Genomic DNA, 27,231 nt, shown 5'->3' on the forward strand with positions numbered 1-27,231 from the left:
CTCCTCTGTTCTTCTTGTACCTCATTTGATGTGTGGATTATGTTTTGGGTATTCCAGTTTTCTAGGTTAATATCTACTTATTAGTGAGTACATACAATGATTCACCTTTTGAGTCTGGGTTACCTCACTTAGTATGATGTTCTCTAGCATTCCTCGGCATGTTCCATCATATGTGAAGTGCCCCATAGGATATCATGTACCTGTATTCACCGGGCATACTGTGCTTCTGTACTTCCTTAATTTTATCAGTTTACATGCTAGATTCTTTCCTGTATTATTGACACATATGATCATGACTGGTTGACCCAGTACAGTTTGGCAATTTGAATGAACAAAAAGAGAATGATGTGCTTCCTGTCACTCAAACAGGACACAGGACAGGTTCTAGAAATAATTTATGATTCAGTACACATCTCATTTTCCAATACACCAACATGCTACTCTCATTCATTCTAGTATCTTATGATGTTTTTCTCACCTGTGTATAACCATACAATCTGCCTCTCAAATAAGATATATTTGTTCCTGAATTTGTTACTATCAGAATATAATTTGTTTCTTCAAGAATGATTATTAAAAATTACATAAAACATGTATTATGATTATGAACTCAGCTAATCTTCTATGTAATTTAAAAATATCTAGAAGGATATTACCTAAATAGGGGTAAAAGATATGCCTTGTTAATTGTCATGTCTTTATAGAGTATATTAAATAGCCCTTAATCAATATCAGGATGACATTAATAAATGGGTGAAAATGGCTGTTTCCCATGAACATTTCTAATCTTTAGAGTTACTAATGAGGAAACAGCTTACATTGAGGAGTCTGAAAATTTGGGGTTGAAGCTGATGAATATAATGACCAGAGAAAAGAATATGAAACACCATATTATTTCATTTTATTCTTTAATTATTATTATATATATAATTATATTATATATATTATTATATGCATGTACATATATATACATATATACATATATACATATATACATATATACATATATACATATATACATATATACATATATACATATATATATATATATATATACACACACACACTTACATACATACAAGTATAATATGCTGGGTCCATTTAGTGTCATAATAATGCAACCAACTTTATGTGTGTTTAGGTCTGACCACTTGTGGTTGGTTGATCTATCAGGAGACTCACCCGTGGAGAAGAGACATTCTCCTCTCTTAGCATCCAGTAATTGTCTCTGGCTTTTTGTCTACTGGTGGGTCCTTGTGAGATTTCTCCTGTTCCACATTGGAGTATAAGCTGTTGGTGTCACTGGAATTGTACATAACTTATTTAAACAACTGTATTGTCATATTATGGGGTGAAGTTTTCATGATCTTGGTTCTTTGGGTTTTGCAAATCTTTCAACCACATTCGTTGTGATATTTTCTGAGTCATGGTTTGTGTTATAGATATACCAATATAGGGACTCTGAGTAAATATTCTCCACATGTTGACCAGATATGGATTCCTGTGGTGCGCTTTGATGCAAAACGAAGTATTTTTGATGAAGGCTGAGATATATACAATCTGTGAATAAAGGATAGGGCTAGAATGTAATTGAGAATTGCACTGGGTTAGTAAAATGGTAACAATGAATTCTTCTCTAGGGCCCATTGCCTCATCAACCACAAGTAGCTTGGTAGGTTTTAATACTAGGCATGAATTCCTTCCAATTGAGTAGTTCTTAAGGCCAAATAGATGGTGACTGACTACCTAAGATATAAGCAGCACTGTTATACCTTGTTTGTATCTTACTTTTCTGGGCATTGTTCCTAGTCTTTACAAATGGGTGGGAATACTGGTTGTTTTTCTCCCTTGGAAACTTGTAAAGCACCTTAAAATGCTATGAGAGATATTACTCAGAGAGGAGGCTTCATAGTCAGATCCAATTTGCTTCCTCAAACTCCGGAGTCTAAAGTATGCGGTTGAAGATGTACTTCATTTCTATATTACTGTATAATTTCTAATGGCTGGCTTCAAATATTAGATCAGAATGGAAAATTCATGCAGAGGTGTCTTCCATACAGAATCTCTTTTCACAGTCCCATTGCATCCTATTTTTCTCACTTACACAGTATGTGTCTAGACAGACACAAGTCCCTTTGTCTCATAGACCCCTAATGGAAATACATTAGCATAGGCCTGTTTTGTTATACCCATATATTTTCTTTCAGGTTTATTATGACTGTTATTGTATGAGTAGGTGGTACTATTATTTACAGCTACACATAAAAGAAAACCACATAATCACATTTTTGTGTCCATTATGATTGTCTCTGATTCCCTTGATAACAGAATCAGTGTTAAATATTAAAGTAACACTGACATGAATATTTAATATAAGAACATGCATACAAATTACAGATTCAAATTTAATACAAATGATGCTAATAATTAAGTTCACTATAAAACTGAAAGAGATATGAAATAAACAACTGATAAAGCAAAATACTTATATGAATTATTCTATATGAATACAAGACTAGTAAATAAGCAGTTGCAGACTTAATTAAAGTCACTTATGCTTTTTACTTGGATGAGTGATAAATAATGCAGCCCTTCCTGCTTCATTACTAGAGGTATACTTGAGCTGTCTCATTAAAAGTGGAGGCAGGAGTTTCTTAAATTTATTTAGTTGTGTGTTGTTATATATGTCTTTAATATAAATGTCACTAATTAACTGAGACTATTCCTGCAGATTAAAACCAAAGTAGATATTTTCCTTTGATAGAGAGGATAAAGGGGAAATAGTAGAGCATTTGAATTCTCCAAATTATACAAAAGGGCAAAGCCCTAAGTGATTAAGCAAAATCAATTACCAAAATTAATGATGCTAGTCAAGGTTAAAATTAATTTTAAAAATTATTGATTTATTTTGCCAATAAATTTCTTTTTTGTAACAATGAGAAGGAAAGAACATGGATAGTCATAATCCCACCTACAAAGGCTCTTTACACTTTATTATTGGAGGAATAATTTCAAGTAATTGAATACAAATTATGCTCATCTTATTCAAAAAATGAGGATGCTTTTTAGAAAGGATTTCATTACAGGGTCATGTCTCATGATAATTCCTGCAAGGGTACCATGATAAACTCACAGTCCACTGTGTCTACCAAGCTACCTTACTGACAGCAATACGTACCAAATACATAATAAAATAAGTTTTAGTTGGGCTTGAAGATAGAACAAGTTCAAATCCCACCTTGCCTATCAGTGAATTCAGGATCATAGTCAGTGCTATTTGTTAAACTTGACACAATTTTAATACATTGCCCAAATAAAAGCTGCTGGGCACAATAGTGGTAAGAACTCAGTGTTTTTGTGGGTACACTGAATAGCATTATTCCAGGAAGAAATTCAGTAGGAAGTAGATACTTACTGTTAGTACCTGGTTGATTCCCTAATGTGTGGCTTTAAAACCATAGGGAAGTTTATTAAGGAAGGGAAAGCTACCAAAGGACTAAATATAGCTTTAGCAAATGAGTTGTATAATACACCAGGAAGCCATTTTTGTATAAAGAAAAAATATTAAATATTACTAATATTCAGATGTCTGTTTTAATGTTCCTGGTAGTAAAGTCTGTAACCTGGAACATTTTTTCTAGTTTAATAAGTATAAGGAAGTATTTTCTTTCTTTCTAGCACACTGTAGGTCCTCTTCTTAAGATCCATATGGTTGATTACTGACCTGGTTCTGCATTCGTCCTGACATGTTGTCAGCCAGGGCATGGGTTTCTTCAGTAGCAGGACTAGGTTTAATAAGTAGATGATAAAGTGTCTCTGGTCTGAGTACAAGATTGTATAACTATCTCTTGATCTCTATTACCAACTTTCACTTTTCTTTTTGCTTTGTAATCAAGGGAATATTTTCTTTTTTATTAGATATATTCTTTTATTTACATTTCAAATGTTGTCCCCTTTCTGCCCCACCCCACCAAAAATCCCATAACCCATCTCCCATCTCCCTATTCCCCAATCAACCCTCCCCCACTTCCCTGTCCTGGTATTCTCCTACACTGCAGAATCTAGCCTTTCCACAACCAAGTGCCTCTCTTCCCTATGATGTCCAACAAGGTCATCCTCTGCTGCCTATGTTTCAGGAGCCATGGGTAGCTCCACGTGTACTCTTTGTTTGATGGTTTTGTCCCTGGGAGCTCTGGGAGTATTGGGTGGCTCATATTATGGTTCCTCCTATGGTGCTGCAAACCTCTTCAGCTCCTTGGGTTCTTTCTCTAGCTCCTCCATTGGGGACCCTGTGCTCAGTTCAATGGCTGGCTCAGAGTGTCTACCCCCTACCCCGTATTTGTCATGCATTAGCAGAACCTTCCAGGTGACAGCTATATCCAGCCCCTGTCAGCAAGTACTTGTGGGCATTGGTAATAGAGTCTAGGTTTTGTAACTGTATATGGGATGGATCCCTAGGTAGGGTAGTCTCTGAATGGTCTTTCCCTCAGACTCTGCTCCACACTTTATATTTCCTTCTATGGGGATTTTGTTCCCTCTTCTAAGAAGGACCAGAGTATCCATACTTTGCTCTTCCTTCTTCTTGGGCATCATTTGATATATGAATTGTCTCTTGGGTATTCCAAGTCTGGGCTAATATCCCCTTATCAGTGAGTGCATACCATGTGTGTTCTTTTGTGATTGGGTTACCTCACTCAGCATGATATTTATCAGTTCCACCCATTTGCCTAAGAATTTCATGAATTCGTTGTTTTTAATAGCTGAGTAGTATTCCATTGTGTAAATATACCACATTTTCTGTAGCCTTGAGCACATGGGAGCAGGGGAAAATTTCCTGAACAGAACACCAATAACTTATGCTCTAAGATCAGGAATTGACAAATGGAACCTCATAAAATTTGCCTTACAAAGTTTCTGTAAGGCAAAGGACACTCTCAATAGGACAAAACAGCAACCAACAAATTGGAAAAAGATTTTTACCAACCCTACATCCAACAGAGAGCTAATATCCAATATATACAAAGAACTGAATTAAGTTAGACTCCAGAGAACCAAATAACCCTATTAAAAATGGGGGATATATCTAAATACAGAATTTTCAACTGAGGAATATTGAATGGCTACGAAGCACCTAAGAAAAGGTTTATCATCCTTAGTCATTGAGGAAATGCATATCACAACAACCCTGATATTTTACCTGACACCAGTAAGAATGGCTAAGATCAAAAACTCAGAAGGCAGCAGGTGCTGGTGAGAATGTGGAGAAAAAGGAACCCTCCTTCACTGCTGGTGGGATTGCAAGCTGGTATAGTCACTCTGTAAATCAGTATTGTGGTTCCTCAGAAAACTGGGCATAATATTACTGGAGGACCCTGTTATACCATTCCTGGGCATATACCCAGAGGATTCTCCAGCATGTAATAAGGACACAGGCTTCACTGTGTTCATAACAGCCCTATTTATAATTAACTTCTCTTGATACTAACTATTGTTACCACATCTGCCATTGTTCTTTGAAAAGGGAGAGCTAATATGTTCTTGAAGTTTACTTTTAAGTCCAAAACCTGCTCTTGGCTGGATCCCCACTTACCTTGTTTACTTAAGGTTGGGATAAGAAGAGATATTGCTAGTTCTTTCTGGGCCTAAAAAGGAAAAAAAAATGTTTGTGAAAAGGTTTTTTTTTTTTTTTGTTTTTTTTTTTTTTTTGATGTTCCCTGCTCGCATTTGTAACAACCCCTTTAGACTTTGAGACATCAAGTGACCATTCCCCTTGATAGTTTCAGATTCCTCCATATGCACAGCAAGAACTTTGCCACCTATTGATCTCGGTCCCTTTACTGTGGTTGCCTCAATAAAACACTGCAATCAATTACAGCTAAGATTTTAAGTGTCCACTGTGCACTGTGATAAGTCATCTGCCTATATCAATTAGCTAATCTATATCCTATGTTAATTACTCGGTGATTAAAAGTATCTGCGTCATTTAGATTAGATACTGAGTGTAACCATGCTCAACAAGATTCATTAGAATGCTTGCTTTCAAAGTATGTATGAAATCATGGCAACAGAATTGAGCTTAATTTTTCCTTCCAAGATCTGTTCTTATTTATATAAACTATTGAGAACAATTCTAGTTCTGAAGTGAAGGAAACAACTCCATTAATGCTGCATGATACGAATTACCACAATATTGATGGTTTCTATCACAAAATGCTGTTTATTGTTCTGTAGACTAGACTGCTGACATGATGATGGTGATTCTTGAGATGTAATAAGTAGGAAAGGAGGAATATTAAAGACTTCTTAAAAAAATTTTTTTAATTTTTTTTATTCGATATAATTTATTTACATTTCAAATGATTTCCCCTTTTCTAGCCCCCCACTCCCTGAAAGTCCCGTAAGCCCCCTTCTCTTCCCCTGTCCTCCCACCCACCCCTTCCCACTTCCCCGTTCTGGTTTTGTTGAATACAGCTTCACTGAGTCTTTCCAGAACCAGGGGCCACTCCTCCTTTCTTCTTGTACCTCATTTGATGTGTGGATTATGTTTTGGGTATTCCAGTTTTCTAGGTTAATATCCACTTATTAGTGAGTGCATACCATGATTCACCTTTTGAGTCTGGGTTACCTCACTTAGTATGATGTTCTCTAGCTCCATCCATTTGCCTAAGAATTTCATGAATTCATTGTTTCTAATGGCTGAATAATACTCCATTGTGTAGATATACCACATTTTTTGCATCCACTCTTCTGTTGAGGGATACCTGGATTCTTTCCAGCATCTGGCAATTATAAATAGTGCTGCTATGAACATAGTAGAGCATGCATCCTTATTACATGGTGGGGGATCCTCTGGGTATATGCCCAGGAGTGGTATAGCAGGATCTTCTGGAAGTGAGGTGCCCAGTTTTCGGAGGAACCGCCAGACTGATTTCCAGAGTGGTTGTACCAATTTGCAACCCCACCAGCAGTGGAGGAGTGTTCTCTTTCTCCACACCCTCTCCAACACCTGCTGTCTCCTGAATTTTTAATCTTAGCCATTCTGACTGGTGTAAAATGAAATCTCAGGGTTGTTTTGATTTGCATTTCCCTAATGACTAATGAAGTTGAGCATTTTTTAAGATGCTTCTCCGCCATCCGAAGTTCTTCAGGTGAGAATTCTTTGTTTAACTCTGTACCCCATTTTTTAATAGGGTTGTTTGGTTTTCTGGAGTCTAACTTCTTGAGTTCTTTATATATATTGGATATTAGCCCTCTATCTGATGTAGGATTCGTGAAGATCTTTTCCCAATTTGTTGGTTGCCGATTTGTCCTCTTGATGGTGTCCTTTGCCTTACAGAAACTTTGTAATTTTATGAGGTCCCATTTGTCAATTCTTGATCTTAGAGCATACGCTATTGGTGTTCTGTTCAGAAACTTTCTCCCTGTACCAATGTCCTCAAGGGTCTTCCCCAGTTTCTTTTCTATTAGCTTCAGAGTGTCTGGCTTTATGTGGAGGTCCTTGATCCATTTGGAGTTGAGCTTAGTACAAGGATAAAAATGAAAATATTAGATAATATCACTGCATTGAAGAAAAACATCTGTGATTATAAACATTTAACAGATAATGGATATGCTTTCAATGGAGGAGCACATATATCAAGAGCCTTTGTTCAGTAGTGATAGCTGAAGGAACAGGACAGGGCAAGATGTGAACTAAGAGCACAACAAAATTCTCATCTTTAGAAGAGATATTAAGAATATTGAAGAGAATGTATTTTGTTTTCTCTCTTTGAGAAAATTATTCGATTATTATGTATTCCTTCATTTCAATTATCATAGGAGACTTGAATTGGTTCCAGATGTTATAACAATTCCACCGTAGTCTTTGGGTGGCTCTCAAGAGCTGACATATTTAAATACTTGGTCTCCAGTTGGTGGACCTGTTTGGGAAGGATAAGGAGGTATGGCCTTGTTGAAGTAGATATAGCACTATGCTTTGAAGTCTCTAAAGACTTACTCTATTCCTCAAGTCTCTGCCTCAGCTGTTCCTATTACTGTACCTTACTGTGCTATCATGGATGCTAACTCGTTGCAACTTTAAGCCCCAAATTACATTCTTTCTTTTGTAAGTTGCCTTTGCCACAGTATCTTATCACTTCAATAAAAAATACGCCTAGGGTACTCTTTAATTTTTAAAATTTCTATCTCAGAAACTTTGTGAACAAATCTGTCTGAATACAGGGGATGGAAGACAAAGGCAAGCATATTAAAGAAAAAGCGTTATAGCATTTCCAAACTTAAGACAACAGAGGAAAAGGTAGATGCCAGTAACTGTAGTGACAATAATTTGGGTAAAAAGTTAAGAAAACTAAAAACATCATCTGCTACAGAGGTATGATGGGGAAAGGAGGCAATCAGTGAGGTAAAGAAATTTGGGTAAGAAAAAAAATAAAAAAAATAAAAATAAGACCTTTTGACTTTAGTGAAAAGACATATTTAATGATCATTCCAAGAGCAAGTCGAATCGAAAGCTTGTAGGCAGGAAAGCTAGCTCTCCAAGACTAACAGGGACTTAAATTGATGTAGTATAACTAGGATAGCAAATGTTTCTAACACAGGGATAAGTCACGGAAGAGCTTTTATTCTTAGATATGGGACATTTATACAAGCTTGCAGTCACAGGGAGTGGAGAGAAGTAAAGATAAAGCGATAGAGCAGATTAATGGTAAAATTATATATCAGAGGAACAGAGCAAACTGATGTTGAATATTATTTGCATAGTAATACGTACATAGGGAAAAGATTGGTTTTTGTTCAGAATTAGAGGCTTAATTTAGTGACACAGAGAAGCAATAATAAACTGCAAATAAATACTATTTTAAAAGGTGTTCTGAGGCTATTACCCAGGAAAGTCTGATATTTTTTCTAACAATATTTGAAAGATCAAAAATTAAAGTAAGAGGTGTTGTCTTCACCAAGTAATATCTAAAGAAAGAAATCAGAGAAAAATTATATGAAAAAGCAAAATATTAATTATGCTATGAGGTCAAGGTATAATAGAGGTAAATAAGGCTTAAGGAAGGCTGGAAACTAAAATATTTATGAATAAATCAAGTTTTCCTACCACAATAAGGACCTATGCAATCTCAAACCCAATTTCATTTTCAGCCTCATCTCAAGCCATTACTTATAGCTTTACCAAACGCCACACATATGAGACTCCTAGGGTGTGCAAGTATAGGCTATATGGTATTAGCTGGTATTATTGCTGTTTCATAGTCTTAGTATATCTGATATAATCTTCACAGCATACCTAGTAGAAAATTTTAGTTCTTATTCTAAGAATTGAACTTGGGTTATCAGACTTCAAGAGCTTTTTTTTGGAATTGGTTTTTTTGAGACAGGGTTTCTCTGTATAGCCCTGGCTGTCCTGGAACTCACTCTGTAGACCAGGCTGGCCTTGAACTCAGAAATCCACCTGCCTCTGCCTCCCAGAGTGCTGAGATTACAGGCGTGCACCACCACCGCCTGGCTAGAGCTTTTAAATAGGATCCATTTTAACGTACCCAAATACTTTTTTTTTTCTTTTTCCCCATTCTTCACTGCATCTCTAGTTGAGTAAAATCTTTGTGCAGGTAAATGGCATAGTAAACACAGCCTCGCTCACAGTACAACTACATTGCAGATACTCAGTAAGACTATTTAGTTACATGATGTAACTAAAAGAATAAGAGATAAAATAATGATGGAAGAACTTTACTTGAACAAGTGAGGAGGAAAAATGTAGAAACAAACACCAGACAGTACAGTTCTATATTGTATAAAATGTTTCACCAACCTCTTCTAACATAATAACATAACAACAAATAGTGACTAAATCTAATAAATGGCCCCTGGATGAGTAAATGATGCAGGATGACAATGGAAAACAACTGCCTTCAAGGAATGTAAGGGCCATAGACTTAATTACTTATGTTCCCAAAGTGCTTCTGGGGGTTATTGGGTAAGGTGAACCATGTAGATGATGATGTAAAAATGATGATGTAGTAATCTACCCTGTCTAAATGGACATGAAGAAACAAGTGTGTATTTAATTTATTTTATTCTTTGGGTGCTGTAAAAAAATAGTTGTGTACGACAATATTGTAGATTAAGTTACTTTCATCCAGTTTCCTTGTGCCTCTGTCATTCTTTTCTTAGTATTATCCATTCCTATCATTTGCACTGTCTTCAGGAACAACATTTGTCACAAATATCCATAAACCTACTGACAATTACATTATAAATCCACATTATTTATTTTTGTTTGTTTGTTTTACTGGCCCACCTTTTCTCTTCCTTATTCCTAATGCAATAAGATTTTCTCTATTTGCTGCTGGAGGGTATTCAATTAATGGTGTATAACCATAAAGAAACAGGGAAAGTTTGGCTGAAGCTAACATTTTTTTTAACAAAATAGCCCAGTAGTATTACTTGGCTATATGTTTTCTTTCCCTTTGTTTTCTGCTCATGTGGCACAATCAGACAACATGAAAGAATAAAACAAGTTCAAGCAACAACAAAAATATATCTGCTGGCTGAAAAGAGCAGCATCTCGATGTGAAAAACAGTCCAGCTCACATTTATTGTTTTACAGCACCATCTTCCCTTCAAGAGAAAACTAGAGATACAAATAACATGGATAGAGACTAATGCTGCACTTGCACAGAGCCGTGTGTGTGTGTGTGTGTGTGTGTGTGTGTGTGCATGCCTTAGAGTCCCTTGGTGGTTTTTAAAAAAATGTTCTTATTCAAAGCAGATCTCATTATCAAGAAAAATATCCCAGTTTTAGAATTTCCCACCGTGCACCTCTTGGAGTCTCCCTTGTTTCCAATGGGAAAACTCTTTACCTCGCCTACAAGAAAAAGAAAATTTACAGGGCCAAAGGAAAAATAAAGGCAGAATGAATTTTAATTTCCTGAAAAATTAGGTTCTGTACCTATTGGGTTATATTTATCCCACTGCCCTTTGGTGGCATTTTCCAGTGACATCAGCTAAGATGCAAAATTGCTTCTATAGGTCCCATAAGAAACTGAGGACATTATTAATTTAAAAACAGACTTATCTATTGAAAGCAAACTCTCCTTGATTAAAATATTGGTATTTCTCCCTGCTTGTCTAGCTCATTTACAGCTTTAAATGAATCTACATTCCATTTTCTTTATCTACTCCCCTATCCTCCAAAAAACCATCTGCTATTTCCTTTATGAAAAATAAAACCTACAATTAGTGCCTTGTTCAACTTCTCTCTCCAAAAAAGGAGGGGGGAACAATTATGTAAATCCTCTGCAATTTATTTCCAAATACTCTTTGTAGTGTGAAGAGCAATTTTCCTTAATACAAACCCAGCTTTTTTGCCAAGACTTGAACTATTAGTTTTTAAAGAAAACTTTCAGTTTTCCCATGAACTATCACCTAATGTAAACTTTTCAAATGCATATAGAGAATATAGTTAACACTGGTCTTTGTATTGTAGAAGAAAAATAATCACTTTATATATGCCGTCCTTTAAAACATAATATCTCAAAGTGTTTCTTCTGCCTTAAGCATCCCCAATCCTTTTCCCTTAAGAAAGGCCTAATAATAAGCACTAGAATAAGATAGAGGATGCTGACTCCTTTGTCTTTTTCTGAGGTACAGTATCTGGAATGTAGTTTACCAATGAACATTAACTTGCTTGATTCTAATTGGCCCTCAGTAACTAATGTGTAATTAGGCTCAATTCATTCCTGTATAGCTAATGTGAGGTGTGTGGATTTGTCTTGCTAATAAGATAAATGCCTACAATGTGAACTCCTGATGAAATTTAAGGAAAAATTTATATATATATATATATATATATATATATATGAAACCATCCTATGAAATAATGATACACTTCTAATCAGAAAATATGTTGTAAAACTGATCTGCTCATTAGGCAATCAATCCCTTAGGAAATAAGGAATAGAGACTCAGTCTTCTGCTTGTTTAGCAAAGAATGTCTATCACTTTTGACTATTCACATGGTTGAAATTAGGATCAAACAGTGGTTACAACTGTTGGCTTTGTGGTTTTGTAATAGTTACAGAAATTTAACTTGATTTAAATGTGCCAGAGAATTACAAAGGTTCCTGCTTTCTACATTAAATTTGTATACCTGCTTGGTATATTTTCATACCCACAAGTAATACTTCAAGGCTTAATTTCTTACCTAAGAGCTCAAGAACAATGTCCTAAACATAGTGATACGATCACAGAGAAAAAGTAGGATCCACCATGATAGTAACAAGCAGAATACAATAAGTATACATGTAGCTTAATTAGTTATATAGCATTTCATATTTAATTCATTATATAATTTAATACATAATTATGATATTTGAGTATATGTCTTCCTCACTTGTTGGTATGTTGTATAGATTTTACACATGTACATATTATAATTTGGTGCAGAAACCATGTAGTTTATGCTATGAATATAATCAGTTGATACTACATAATATATTATTAAATTCACCTGCCATTTATATTTGCAAAATCTTCATAGCTATAAGACTCTATTTCAATTGTTTGCTGAGCTACACAATAAATGAAACTGAAGTTTTTCAACCTTGGTAGATACACACAAGGCCACATGAATTTTTCTGCGACTTACCAGTTTCCTGGGGGAGATAGGGTGGGATTAGTAGATTGCCTTCCTCTTCATAGAGGACAGGTGGAAATAAGTGACTTTGGCAGCTGCCACAGAAGTTTAAAAGTAAAAAATTATTTGAGACAGAGTGATTCATGTTGCTATCACTTCATCTGCCTCTCTCAAACATTTCTGTCTAGTCTCCTGATAGTTACAACCACAGTCCTTTCTATTTGACCACAACAGATGGTAGACGAAGACCTGTCACCTCTGTGTACCTAACTGAGCCTACAAACAGTTGTTCTGAAATCAACTTCTTCCTACATGAGATGTCCATTTGTGCATGCTATCTAAGAATTTGCTGATGTGTGGTATCTCAGTTTCCTTCCATAAAATTAGGCTGTATGTATTCATTTTATCATGCCATCATAAACAAAAACCCAGCATAGCTTTATATGATTAATGTTGTTTGAAAACTTTTAGAGACAGAAAGTACATAAGAGTAATATCATAAGCACTCTCTTATTTTGTACCAAAAACTTAGTACTAATTTGCCATGTACATGCCTCCTTCATATGCATGTACATGTATTTATTACACACTTACACAGATACATACACATTTTCTTCCTCCTACTCTATTCCTGTAAACCATTATAAAGAATAATCAAGAAAGCAAATGGATGGAACTAGAAATATCATCCTTAGTGAGGTAACCCAATCACAAAAGAACACACATGGTATGCGCTCTCACTGCTAAATGTATGTTAGCCCAAAAGCTCAGAATACCCTAAATACAACTCACAGACCACATGAAGCTCAGGAAGAAGGAAGAGCAAAGTGTGGATAGTTTGATCCTTCTTAGACGTGGGATCAAAATGTCCATGGCTTATAGCCAACCAATGGACTGAGCATAGGGTCCCCAATGGAGGAGCTAGAAAAAGGACTGAAGGAGCTGAAGGGGTTTACAACCCCATAGGAGGAACAATATGAATCAGCCAGACACGCCCCCAGAGCTCCCAGGAACTAAACCACCAACTAAAGGGTACACATGGAGTGACCTATGTCTCCAGCTCCATATATAGCAGAGAATGACCTTGTGGGACATTAATGGGAGAAGAGGCCTTTGGTCCTATGAAGGAGCAATTCCCCAGTGTAGGAGAATGCGAGGACAGGGAAGCAAGAGTAGGTGGTGGGGTAGAGGATCACCCTTATAGAAGCAGGGGAAGGGGACATGGGGTAGGGGCTTCTCAGAGGGAAAACCAGGAAAGGCAATAACATTTGAAATATAAATAAAGAAAAAATCTAATAAAATTGTTCAAAAAATAGAATAATCAAGAAATGTTCTTGTGTATTACACTCTACTAAAGCTATTCTGAATTATTTAAGCTAAGTATATTATGTAATTCATAATCCATACATTACATACCTGGTTATCCTGATAGTATTTTATATAGTACATAGTTTTCAACCTAAAAATGCATCAAAGCACAAATAAAAAAGTGCCTTCCAGCCACAAAAGGATTGGCACACGTATGAATCCACAGAGACCATGGCCAGAGTACTTGAACAGGGCACACCAACTGAAGTTCATAGGCTGAGAGTGAAAAATGTCATGAACTCCCATCCCTAATACAGAATCTATTTCCAAATATCATCTGCTCACAAAGAAAAAGTTAGTTTTCTTAATGGACTTTCCCTGCATATAAAACCATACTTAAAGGTAGACCTTATGCCCAACCAACACACAACCAACTTGGTGGTAAATTTGGAGATTTTTTTTCTCCGTGATCCTTTGTTTGGGCTTTTTTATTTTTTTTAACTTATTGGTCTTTAGCTTATATATTATGGTTTCTAGTTTTGTTTCATAAGTTCTGTGTGTGCCTGTGTGTATTTCTGCATGTCTGTGTGCATTTCTTGTGCTTTTTCTTTGTCTTTTACTGGTTGTTTACTTCCATTTGTTTTGTTCTTTAATTGTCTAAAGAAAGGCTGAAACAAAGGGTTGAGTTAGCTAGGTGGAGAGTGAGGATGATCTTGGAGGAGATGAGAGAGAAGAAATTGATTAGAATATAGTATATGAAAAATATTTTTTGATATAAAAGAACTATCAAAAAAAGAATGTGCCAAAGATCTAGCCTTGGCCTATTTCTGTAAAAGTTTTAGCTTGAACATCCCACCCATTCTTCATATTTTTCATAATAGTGATCAATTTGTTTGTTTATTTGCTGGTTTAACAGAGGATTTTTCTGTGTAGTCTTGCTATCCTAGAACTCATTCTGCAGACCAGGCTAGACTCAAACTCGGAGAGCTGCCTGTCTCTGCTTCTTGAATGCTGGGTTTAAGTCATGTTTGACTGGCATGATATTAAAATTTTTAATGATTTTAGGCTATTTTCTTCCCATTGTATCATAAAATGTGGCTAATATTGTATTCTAATTATTTACTTGATTATTTATAATTGAAATTAAATATAATTAACAAGGATAATATGTTGCTGATATCATGAAGCTTTGTAAAACCAAAAGTTTATTATAGTTTTCACTGAAGTAGATTATTTACTTTGTTTCATAAAGGCACGTGTCATACATTAAAATATAAAACATAAAGCAGAAAAAATATCCTTTATGTTAATGTGTTTCATATTATAGTATTGATATCTATGATAACTTTAAGTTAGAGACAAATATAAGATATAATGTGTACCACCATATGGCTACATTTTCATCTCCTTTAGTTGAATATCAATATGATAAAACCATTGGAATTTGGCTTTGATTTAATCAAATAATGAAATTGATTCAGATAAAATCTTGTATTTTTCACTTAGCTTGCACACTGTATAGATATCTATAAATAGGACATCTCATGAATTTTTTAACTTTAAAATATATTTGAGTAAAAAATCTTCTAAATCAGCATTTAGACTTGGTTATTATTTACAATTCTTCAGTTTACATATGTTACTTACATGTGATAACTCCACATGAATAATGGGTAAGTCAAGTTAGGGTAAATTCTTGTTCTTGAGAAAAATCCATATTTGCATAGTTTAATTGTCTAGAGATATCATTAAAAATTAAAAGTCTCTAGTATACAATGATGTTTATTTTAACATAATTGGCAGTCAATAAAATATATTGTTCATGCTATAAAGATAAGATACAGGTTTTGATTTAATAGGTTATTAGGTAACTGAATTTACTTTGTGGTATAGACCATTTCTTCTTTAGATTCATTTAATTATATAAGTCTAAGTAGGAAATGATTAAATATATTTACATTGTTAATTGAGTCTACTGATGCTTCTTTTGAAACTGGGTCCAGAGCCAAACTGGCCTTGAACTCAGTGTGTCAAATAGGCTAGCCTCAAATACACAGAGCTTTGCTGACCTCTGCTTCCTGAATGCCGGCTTAAAAGCTATAAGCACTATGTCTGACTTACTGAGTATGTTATAAAATCTATTATATACCTTTCTTCCAATGTATTTAAAATACTAAGGAATGCTGAGTTGAAGTAATGCTATTCTGTTTTTTGTTACCATGGTTGCTGTTACAGGAGGCTCTGATCATGGCAAGTATGGATCACCCACACCTAGTTCGCCTACTGGGCGTATGTCTGAGCCCCACTATCCAGTTGGTTACTCAACTGATGCCGCACGGCTGCCTACTGGATTATGTCCATGAACACAAGGATAACATTGGATCACAGTTGCTGTTGAATTGGTGTGTCCAGATTGCTAAGGTAAGTGTTGTCATTTCCTATAAAAATGATATTTGAGGGTTTAGTTGATATAGAAGAATCTGACAATTGAAATTATAGCATAGCTCTGCACACTTTGACATGACTAACTTCTATTGCTATGTTAAATGACATTGTTGTAAGTACTTTACTGAAGACCATGGATAAGACACATAAGCTAGTTGTATTTGCTTCTGGATTATTATTCCAAGGTATTCATATTAAATTAACCAGATGACACAATGCATGGCACACTAGTCAAATGGAATAATTGAAGTGCTAAACTTGTTTAACTTTTTTTTTGTTCTTCTTTCATACATGGCTTCCCAAACTGCAGTCTCCTCTCTCTCCACTCCTCCAGTCTCCCCAATCTCCCTGACATAGTTTCTAATGAAGTCAAGTTGACAAACAAAATCAAGAACTTAAAGATTCAATGTCAAAAATGTTCCATTTTTTAATTTTTATTTAAAAAGTTTATAGAATTATCAAAATCATAAATGATTAGGCTTAGTGGTAACCACATCTATGTTCTGAACCATCTCTCCTGCCTATTTATAGCTTTGAGCCTTGTTGTTTGTTGCTGCTGCTGCTGTATTTGGAAAGCCTACTATTGAGTATAGGCCAGGATTTTTGGTAATTCTGAGACCTTTTCAAAGCTGTGATGGCTTCTTTTACATTATTGTCAGTTGACTTTCTGGTGCTCTCTTGGTTTGTAAGTTTATCAACAGAAAGTTCTATTGTCTTTTTCGTTAGGTAAAATAGTGTCAAGTGGTGGGGCTGGAGAGATAGCTCAGCAATTAAGAGAACTGGTTGCTTTTCCAAGGACCTGATTTCCATTCCTAGCATTCAGTTGGCTGGATGCTCTTGTTTGCAACTCCAGTTCCAGAAAATATGACACACACTCTGGCCTGTGCAAGCACTCCAGTACTATGGTGAAAGTTATTGAAACCTAAGGAGGTAATAGGGTCTACTTGGAAGAGGAAGATCATTCAGTGTGTTCCTTTAAGGTTGTACCTGGCCCCTGGTGGCTTTCTAGCTTTCTGCTTCCTGTACATCATGAAGTTAACAGACTTCTCTGACCTACACTCTTACAACTACTTACACTCTGATTTAGAATTAGCCCAGAAATAATGGAATCAAGGATTGTAAATTCTTGGAAATTCATGTACAAAGTATGACTTTCATTTTTTTTAATTTTTTTATTCGATATAATTTATTTACATTTCAAATGATTTCCCCTTTTCTAGCCCCCCCCACTCCCCGAAAGTCCCGTAAGCCCCCTTCTCTTCCCCTGTCCTCCCTCCCACCCCTTCCCACTTCCCCGTTCTGGCTTAATTACAACTATGCCAAAGTGATTGATAGTTACAAAGGCTGATATATTCATACAAACACACCCCCCACACACATGCATACACATACACACATTTATATATACATATATATATATATATATATATATATATATATAATTCTTAGAAGTGATTGCTCACTCCTTTTAATAATTACTTAATAAATATTTTACCAGCATGTTTGTCTGTAGCCACTTACATCCAGTACTTTCACAGGCCAGAGAGCATTTCTTTTTATTAATTGGATATTTTATTTATGTTCATTTTATATGTTATACCCTTTCCAACTTTCCCCTCCACAAACCCTCTATCCCATCCTTGCTCTTCCTGTTTCTATGAGGGTGCTCCCACACCTATCCACTCCTCCCTCCCCGCCATGGCATTCTTTTCTTATTCTTTTTTATTTTTTCTCTAATGCTTAGTATGTGGAATGACAAGAGGCTAACTTCTCCTTGTTTCAGCCATTTACTTCTGCATGAATAAAAATGAACTTCAAGTCTGAAGGTCTGATATAAGTTAAATAACAAATAATGATGTTAGACATTTCTCACCTGTTTCTACTTAATGCCAGATACTATATATATATATATATATATATATATATATAAGACTTCATTCATTGCACATGTATACAAACTACCAAATCAGAAAATCATGACCTGTTGTTAAACTTAATATACAAAATAATAATTAGTGTTATTTAGAACTCTATTAATGTCTTTTGAGTGAGAGGGCTTTTTCACTGTTTTCATAAAAGATTTATTTCATAAAGGCAGAATAAAAGATAACGAGTCTAATTACAATTCATAACACTGTTGCTCCAACAATCTCTGTAGCATGACAATGACAATCCATTATTAAAAATTGAAATACAGATTTTTGTAACCATTTGTGCATAAAAGCAAAGTCTCAAATATTTTAAGAAATTCAGTAGAATGGTTTTTGATCAGTGGCAAAATTTAGGCCAGAGTAAATACCTACATGGACTCTTCAGGATCACTATAAACTAGATAAAATTTGATTTTCAAAATATGAATATCCTCAATTATCCTAAATATACCAAGTACTTAATACATATTTTCATACAGAAATTTTTGGTCTCTATTTCTCAGATTCATATTTCTTAATTAGAGATTTGTGAGTTGACTTTTGGTAGATAATTATCTGCAGTTTTTGTCTAGTCAAGAGGAATTCACTATTTTCTTAATAAAAACACATTAAATATATTATTCAGGGTTCTGCCTACAAACCGAACTAATAGGGTGCATATAGATACAGAAAGAGATTTATTAGAAATAATCTATTTGGGATATTAATCAAACTCAGTTATGAAACCCTTAGATAGTTAAGAGAGCCAATTCTACAGTACTAGTCCCAGTTCAAAGATCTGAGAACCACTATGTATATACATTCCAACTCAAATCTATCACAGTCAAAATCATGGAAAAGACAATTTTGGAGTCAAATCCATTTCAGAGTACAAGAAAAAATGGAATCTGCAGTTCAAATGCAATCAGGCAGAAGGAGATTGCCCCTTCTCAGGAGTCAAGTTCTTTTTATTTTATTCAAATCTGTAACTGAAGAGATTTACCACCACCTTAAAATTAGGCCAGTCAATGTACTTTGGACTTCAGTCTACCAAATGAAAAGTTAATTTCACCTAAATTTGCTCATAGACACATTGGAAACCATGTCTAACCAAATATCTGGGTACCTCCTAGCTCAGATTAATTGACATATACAGTTAAGTATCATGCTGCGTTATGTTGGAGCAATGCTTATACTCCACTGAGGAAGGTTGACATAGTAACCACAACAACACAGAACACTGTTTCACACATTGAGCAATGTAACATACCACCTCCCAGGAGTTATTATGACAGAATTTATCAGGAAGTAGCCTCTACTTCTCTTTAGCTTACTGCCAACATTTATCATCTCCAATAACTTAAACAATACTCTAGATGGCTTTAATCTGTTTTTCTCTACAGTAGAATAGGCAAGACATTAATGCTATTATGACGGCTAAGTATATGATATAGCAGATATACATGCTAAGAGGATTTCTATTCTTCAAAGGTGAAGCAAACAATATGTGAAGCAAAACAATATTATTTAAAATATAATCATCAAAATAACTTCATAATGACTCTCCCAGGAAGACAGCATAGTGCAGTAGAAACATTATCCATATAAAATAATAATCTGGATTTGGATCCAAAGTCATACTTCAGCTACCACTTCTTACTTTTTACTTTACTCTGGTTGCCAAAGTCTTTCTTAACTTATAGATAGTCCACATATGATATGGCCCTAATACAGGTTACATAAAGGGACTCATGAGGGAGGGAGAGAAAGAAGACAAGAAGAGGATAAAGGGGGAGGGGAAGGAAAGAGACAGGAGAGTGAATAGGAGGAGAAAGGAGAAAAGAAAAGAAGAGAGAGGAGGGGAGAGAAGGGAGGGGAGGAGAGGAGAGGAGAGGAAATGAGATGAGACAAGATGAGACAGAGAGAAGGTTAGTGAAAATGGACATATGAAGAAAGAGTTTATTTGACCTTATGGTTCAAGTGAGTTGAGTCCCTCCTGGCTGCGAGGAGTGGCAGCAAGAGACAGACATGGCTGTAGTAGAAATGGGAGCTCTTTGTATAAGCAGGAAGGAGAGAGAGCAAAGCAGGACTAACGTGAGTCTTCAAAACCCTAAATTCCAACCTCTAGTGAAATATCTCATATAAAAAAACAAACACAAAAACAAAGCCCTAAAACCACACCTCCTAGCCTCCCCAAACAGTTCCACCAAGTGAGTACTGTATCATCTGCCCAAGACTAATAAGTACTTCTCTTTCAAGCCACTGCCTAAGGGCAAAGGGGAATAAAACTACACAACTGCCATTGTATACTCTCTCTTACAAGCCTCAGAAAAATGGAAAGAGCCTCTCTTTACCACATGTCTTTATCTTTAGACTCTTCTTTGTCTCTCATAATAAATAAAAAGAAGGGAAATGAAAGTAAACCTCATGAAGATCCCCAATATGTGAATGAATTGGAATTTCTGACCCATTTTGTGTATGTATGCACAAATACATAATATTTACCCAATTTTATTGAAGTATGAATGACAAGTAAAATTTCAATACATTTAGCATGGTGATTAGAGATAAATATGTAGTGAAACATTCACAATTTAGTCTAGTAGCAGCAAGACTTCATCTCACCTAGCTACCATTCTTAGCATATGAGGAGTAGGATCCATTTTTGTCTTTGAGATCAGAAGCATATAGCTGTGACACCAGGGCTCAGGTGTAAATGCATGTGTGAGCAATCTCCAGTTTTCTGGGTGCAGAGCAGATGCAGATGCCAAGGTCTTTCCACCGTACCCCACATCTGCTTGTTTGAGGATGTACCAACAGCAGCCCTCTTTCCTCTTCAGCTTTGAAGCACCCCATCTTCATTCACATAGTTGAGTCCAGATCCTCCAATTCCCAGGGTCAAAATTTTGCCCACTCTGGGTAACATAAAATTGAGGCTTTTTTAAACAACAGAACTTAACTGAGGTTTATACCCTGAGTACCAGAGGAAAGCTTTGGAGTCTTCCCCCTGGAACTCACGGTACAGAAATTCCTTCTAGATGTTAAGCCTAAATAGAAACACATGAACTTTTATACACAGCTGTAAACAGAGCATACTAACTAATAGGTCATTAAAGTGTTTTTTTTGGGGGGGGGGTTAGTGAAGAAAAGCAAGACAGACAGACGTGAGATAGAAAAGATTATGCCCAGAATGAACCTTAGTGGGGCTCATGAGTATTTGCCAAAGGCAACGTGATTCTTTCTGCCACCAAGGAGGATGTTGAAAAGTTCATAGAAGCTGAGGTCTCCTTACCAAGCTTCTCACAGAGACTAACTTTAGGAACTGTGGTTGCATTTGTGTTGGGGATGGGAGCCGAAATACTTGACAGAGTGTATTTAAGACTACATTCTTCTTAGTGACAGAGCAAGTGACTGAGAATCAATTGTTACCCACATAACTTTTTTAGATGAATTGAGATTCCATCCCAAGTCTAGATTCAGAAGACTATGGGCTCCTTGTAACTTAGAGGAAATAATTGTTACAGTATTAGAATTAAATGTCGAGTCTGAGGTATAATATCATATGTCTTTTGAGATACTATTGTGTGATATAATGAACTTTTTCACCTATAGAATTTTAAATGAGGCAGATGCTTTAATTTTTGTTTTTCAAATAATTTTTAAAATCTCCCTGCTACAGGAACATCTCTCTCAATCTTTGTATAAGATTGTCTAGCAACATTACAACCTCCCAAGCTGATGATAAAGCTCCTGGCTGGATTTGAATCATGTTTATCCCCTCCCTGAAACAATCTTGTGCTTTTTATTTATGTGTCGAATTCTCATTGCCTTAAAGGGGGATGATATATGAAGGACAATAAGGGAAGCGAGAGAATCTCAATACTACCAGTGGAAACTGAGTTTATGGAGGTAGTTTCTGGAGCACAGGTCCCAGTGTTGCACTGAAGGCTTAATTATTTCCTGAGGTTTGAATGAAATATGAAGTTCGCACACTTAGAGAAGTCATTTAGGTTTTTTCCATGTCTAGCTTATGGGATGGTAGGCTTCCCCTTTGCTTTGCCTGTGGCATTATTGGGCCTGCTGAGTGACTCTAATTCAGTTTGTAGGTCCCTCCTTCCTGTAAACAGTGAACGTTTTCATTTAGTGATTATATACATGTTAGAAACTTCCCTTCTCTGGATGTATTTTGCATTAGCTGGTAGTTTAAGTGTGCTTTCTTCTTTTTCTTTGTTTTCTTTCTTTCTTTCTTTCTTTCTTTCTTTCTTTCTTTCTTTCTTTCTTTCTTTTTTTCTTTCTTTTCTTTCTTTCTAACAGAAAGTGAAACTATCCTATCCAAATGGATTAGCTTTCACTTCATGTGTGCAAAGTGTGCACAATTACATGTTAGTCATGATTATGTGAAGCTTGCTATCTTGGCACATTTGAGGAACTCTGTGATTTTCTCAAAGGCAGAATCAAAGAGGATGGGTAGGCATATCCTGTTTATTGCCCCCTGGGGCTTTTGTTTGTAGTGTTGTGGAGTTAGATGGGTGTTAGAGCATTGCTCTATTGGTAAATTGTGAAATATATTCATGTTCATTGAGATGTATTGATGCAGTGCTATTTTCCTGCACACTTCAAGATGCTTTCAGTAATTTGGAGAGATGAGACTAGCATTTTATGCAGAAAAGAGAAACAAAGCATAAAGCACAATGATTTATCTGGGTACCAAACTCATAGAGGGACTGGTTCATAGAGCTCGTTCATAGAGATGAACAGCTGCCTTTCCTCTTTGCACACTTGACTTTGTCTAGGTCTGTCCTGAACTTCCTCTTATATTAAAAGGTATCATATATATATATATATATATATATATATATATATATATATATATAATAAAGATGTATATATCTTTAATTTCAGAATAATTATAGATTAACAAAAAGTAACAGCATTAGAAGTTCTGTTTGTTTCTTCTTCAGTTCCTTGATGAATTATAGAATACATTTATGAATAAAATAATTGCACACATGAGAACTTACTCAGATCTCATTTGTTTCATCAGAATTGTTTTGTTTTTTCTTTGTGGATATAATTCTTCTGAAGATTGACCTGTGTCCATTCATAAAACTACTTCTATACTCAGTTACAAAGGAAGTTACATTGTGTCCTCGTGATATTCTACTCTTTTTCAGTTTTATTTACTTATTTATTTTGAGACAAGTCTCACTGGTAGCTCAGGCTAGTCTTGAATTTTATGTCAATCCTCTGGCTTCAGCTCTCTCATTGCTAGAATTTTAGGCAGACCCTACTGTACCTGACTACTTCCTTGTATTTAATGACATCCAAGTCCTGACATGATCAGAGTTTGAAAGGTGACTTTTAAAATTATCTTCAGAACTTGTGTCATTTACAGGGACATGGAATATTCTGGACTCTGAAATTCATTTTAACATTAGAAATTTGGTTCTGATTCTGTGCAAGATATCCTCCATCGATTGATACAAGAATATTACAGAGTTCAATGATGAGGATACTGGACGTGTATAGTTATGTTACTTGAGAGAGATGCAACAGTCCATTTGGTTTTATTCATGTCTCTTATGCATGTTGAGGGGGTGAGGACATCAGCACTCCTTCTGTACCCACTGATTTCCTTTTGCAGGTCTCTGGCTGCAAATGAACAGCCAAGCAATACCAAAGGGCAAGGAAGGAGACGGAGATAAGTCTGCGAGTGAGACAATCAGTTTAGTATCATTCAGGCCTCTCTTCTTTTGGGAAATTTAGATTAATTTCATTCAGCATCATGTGACCAAAATTTATTTTAGAATATGTATGTGCATAAATGCATACCTTTCAAAACACATGCACATACATGTATTTATATGCTATATATAATACATCTAAAATGTTGATATATGTGGGAGGAGTTTATGCTTTGAATACAGACTAGTTACATGCACTCAAAATTCTAAAACGCTCAATTAAACTTCTTCATGTTAAAAGGAGTATCAGGTTTTAGGAAGCACAACTTTGATGGTTTCCTCGTCCTCTCTACAATGTTTGTACAAAATTTTCCTTTCCATCATCTAAACATGATGGATTACAAGGATCTCGTTGGCAACAGTTCATTACTTTTCATCAGGCTAAGGTGAGAGATGAGCAGAATATATGTGTAGTAGAAAGGAAGGGTGAGCTGAGCGATTATGGGCACGTTAAGAAGTGCTGCCGTGGGTCACGGATTTTATCCTTCACTAAGGACCCTTTGCCTAAGCTTGGTATCTGCTCACCCCACGCTGAACAAAGTATGAGCTTAATGGCAGTCATCTATCAGCCAGCCACATTTCAAGCTTCAAGATCCCGCTATTCCCCATGCTCCACGTCTTGACAAGGCTAATTGTATAATTACAATACTACATCACCCACTGCCAGTGCATCGGCGCTGGCGAGGCCCAGAACCGGGAATCCTGATGAGTATTGCCCCAAGCAAGCACATTAGCACAGGACAGTTTACTAATGGGAGCGCTCTCTTGAAAACTCCCATCTACAAGGTGGGATCCAACAATTTTATAATGAACTCCTTTGTAGTTTAAATGCCAGATCGAGTTAAGCCCTCAAATCTGAACTATTTTGTATTTCAAAAATAAGAGTGATACCCTCCTCATACTGGTTTTTGTCTTATGAGGCATGTTTTAACATTTACCAACATTTTTGACTAAAAGTGAATTAGAATTTATTCTTCAAGAATGCATTCAATGTGAAACAAAGGATGTTAAAGTTAGTTTTTCTACATGAGTTCAGAATGTGCATGAAAATCCTAGCAAGTATGTGGGGCCTCTTATGTGACATCAGTATTTATCGGCTCCAAGAGCTGCTGAAAGACAGCACTCCGTGGCATGTTCATTATACACACAACTGGGATGCGTGCTCCCCTGCTTTTCTATATTGAGAATATATGCTGAGTCCTGGTATTTACATTCTGTTTGAAGCCTTTACATGTCCATGTCTTTAAAGGATGAGTGTGTGAACTTAGATCATTCACTGAACCATTGCTTTCTTTGTATGATAAACTAGAAGAATATATAATTAATGTAGAATGTGAACAATCTTTAAGTCTAAAATGTACAACTCAAGATTCTTTGGAGACAATGTCAACCCAACCCCAAGGATGAGTTCAACCCCATCCTTGATTCATAGCCAGCCTTGACCAATGCTGATCAAGCTTTAACCTGGCTTTAATAGACCCACATGAACAAGGGATATCACTAACAATAATAAAAAGTAGTCACCCTCAGTCTAATTAGCACCTCAGTCTAATTAGTGTTCATAAAGCAGGAACAATTATATATGTATAAAGCTCAGCAATATTTGGTTTGAAGTTATTTGTGACATGTCACCTTTGGATTTCCCACTTCTAACTCCTACCACAGGTGACATCATATATCCTTGAAGAGTGCTTAGTATAGTCCCCCAGTCAATAACACTGCATGTTATTATCATCACTTTTTGTTCACAATCTGCACATTGTATAGGAAACCAAATGACTTTAGGAAACCATATCCAAAGTCACAGGACTAAAGAGCATGTGGCCATGACTCTGCCACCATCTTCTTACAGCTTCACTTTAGAATTTCCAAACATTGCTTTCTTTCTTTTGGTGAATTGATTGAATAACAGTAGGCATGGGTCAATATAGCAATTTTGGATTGAGAGAACTCATGTTCAACTGGATTTTTACTTTAATTGGATGACTGTAGGAGATAGTCCTTATTAGTATAATCAGTAAAACCTGAAATATAGAAATTTGTATACATCAGGAATCATTCCCTAAAGCTGTGTGGAGAATGAGAAATAACGTGGCTTATGCTTATCACTGGAATGACTTTGAAACATCACTTAGAAACCACTTTCTTTATTGAAGCTGCCTTTGTTTCTGTTCTCCTAGTCAATACTTATAGAGTGCATTCAGAAGTAACAGAACACTTTACTACCAAACTTGAAAATACACCAGTATAATCCATGATACTTGGAGATTCTCATCTTATAAAATGAGGTTTATAACTGGATAGCTTCTTAAAGGACAGAAGCTTCTGCATACTTACTTTCTTGTTATAGGTGCCCATGATCTTATTTAGAGGTGCCCTGAGGCATCTGGTCACAAATCCCTCACATTCCCATCAATCACTGATGCAGAAGCCACAAGAAAGCCCTCTTTAAAAAAAGAAAGAAAACTTAAATTCCCCAAAAGACTGCCTTAGAAAACATTATTGGAAACTTGTTTTAAATCAGATTCACGATATTACAGTAGCACGTGCTAGAATGTGTCAACATTTCCATTATGAGCCCACATTTCCCAGGTTTATTACTTGCATGTGAATTTTTTTTCTTGTGGACAGTGATATAAAAATCCAGAAGTTCAGCCCAGAGCAATATTTATTATTATTGCTCAAATATTGAGATTTTCCAACCTGTGATTGTTTTTTTAATACCATGTAAGTCAAGTACTTTAGGGTACACCTGTGCATTCCTTTTCCATTATAAAAAGCAATTTTACAAACAATTTATTTCTTTCAAGAAACAAAGAAATAGATAACTGGAATAACAAGGCCTGAGGGGAAATTGGGTGAGTCCATGTGGATTTATTGCATATAATTTGGGAGATAATTTGATATTTAGTTTGAGATTTTTTTAAATATTCCTACAAAGGCTCTGAGAAATTGATACCATGTGGGTTGAAAAGACACTGGATTGTAGACAAGGTAGTTTTTCAATGAAGACTGAAAATGTAACCCAGTGAAGAATGTTCTCCAGTCAACTGATGCTGCTGTTGTCAAAGATGGAGTCCTGGCTTGTTTGGTTGTTTTGTTTGTTTTCTTTTGTGCATTATTTTTTCCTAACTGGTAAATGTAGTAGGGGAGGCTGACAAGCAATTTATAAGTCTAGGAA

At 35.7% G+C, this 27,231-nt stretch overlaps 1 protein-coding gene across 1 annotated transcript in view; it reads left to right on the forward strand.

Annotated features, from left to right (window-relative positions):
* Erbb4 (erb-b2 receptor tyrosine kinase 4) overlaps positions 1 to 27,231 on the forward strand; it is a 708,134-nt gene that overhangs the window by 536,457 nt on the left and 144,446 nt on the right. The window contains exon 21 of the mRNA XM_052191829.1: positions 16,187 to 16,372. Within this exon, the coding sequence (XP_052047789.1) occupies positions 16,187 to 16,372 (186 nt within the window). The remainder of the gene's footprint in view (positions 1 to 16,186; positions 16,373 to 27,231) is intronic.

Source organism: Apodemus sylvaticus, chromosome 9 (genome assembly GCF_947179515.1).
Source record: "Apodemus sylvaticus chromosome 9, mApoSyl1.1, whole genome shotgun sequence".
Lineage (NCBI taxonomy): Eukaryota > Metazoa > Chordata > Mammalia > Rodentia > Muridae > Apodemus > Apodemus sylvaticus.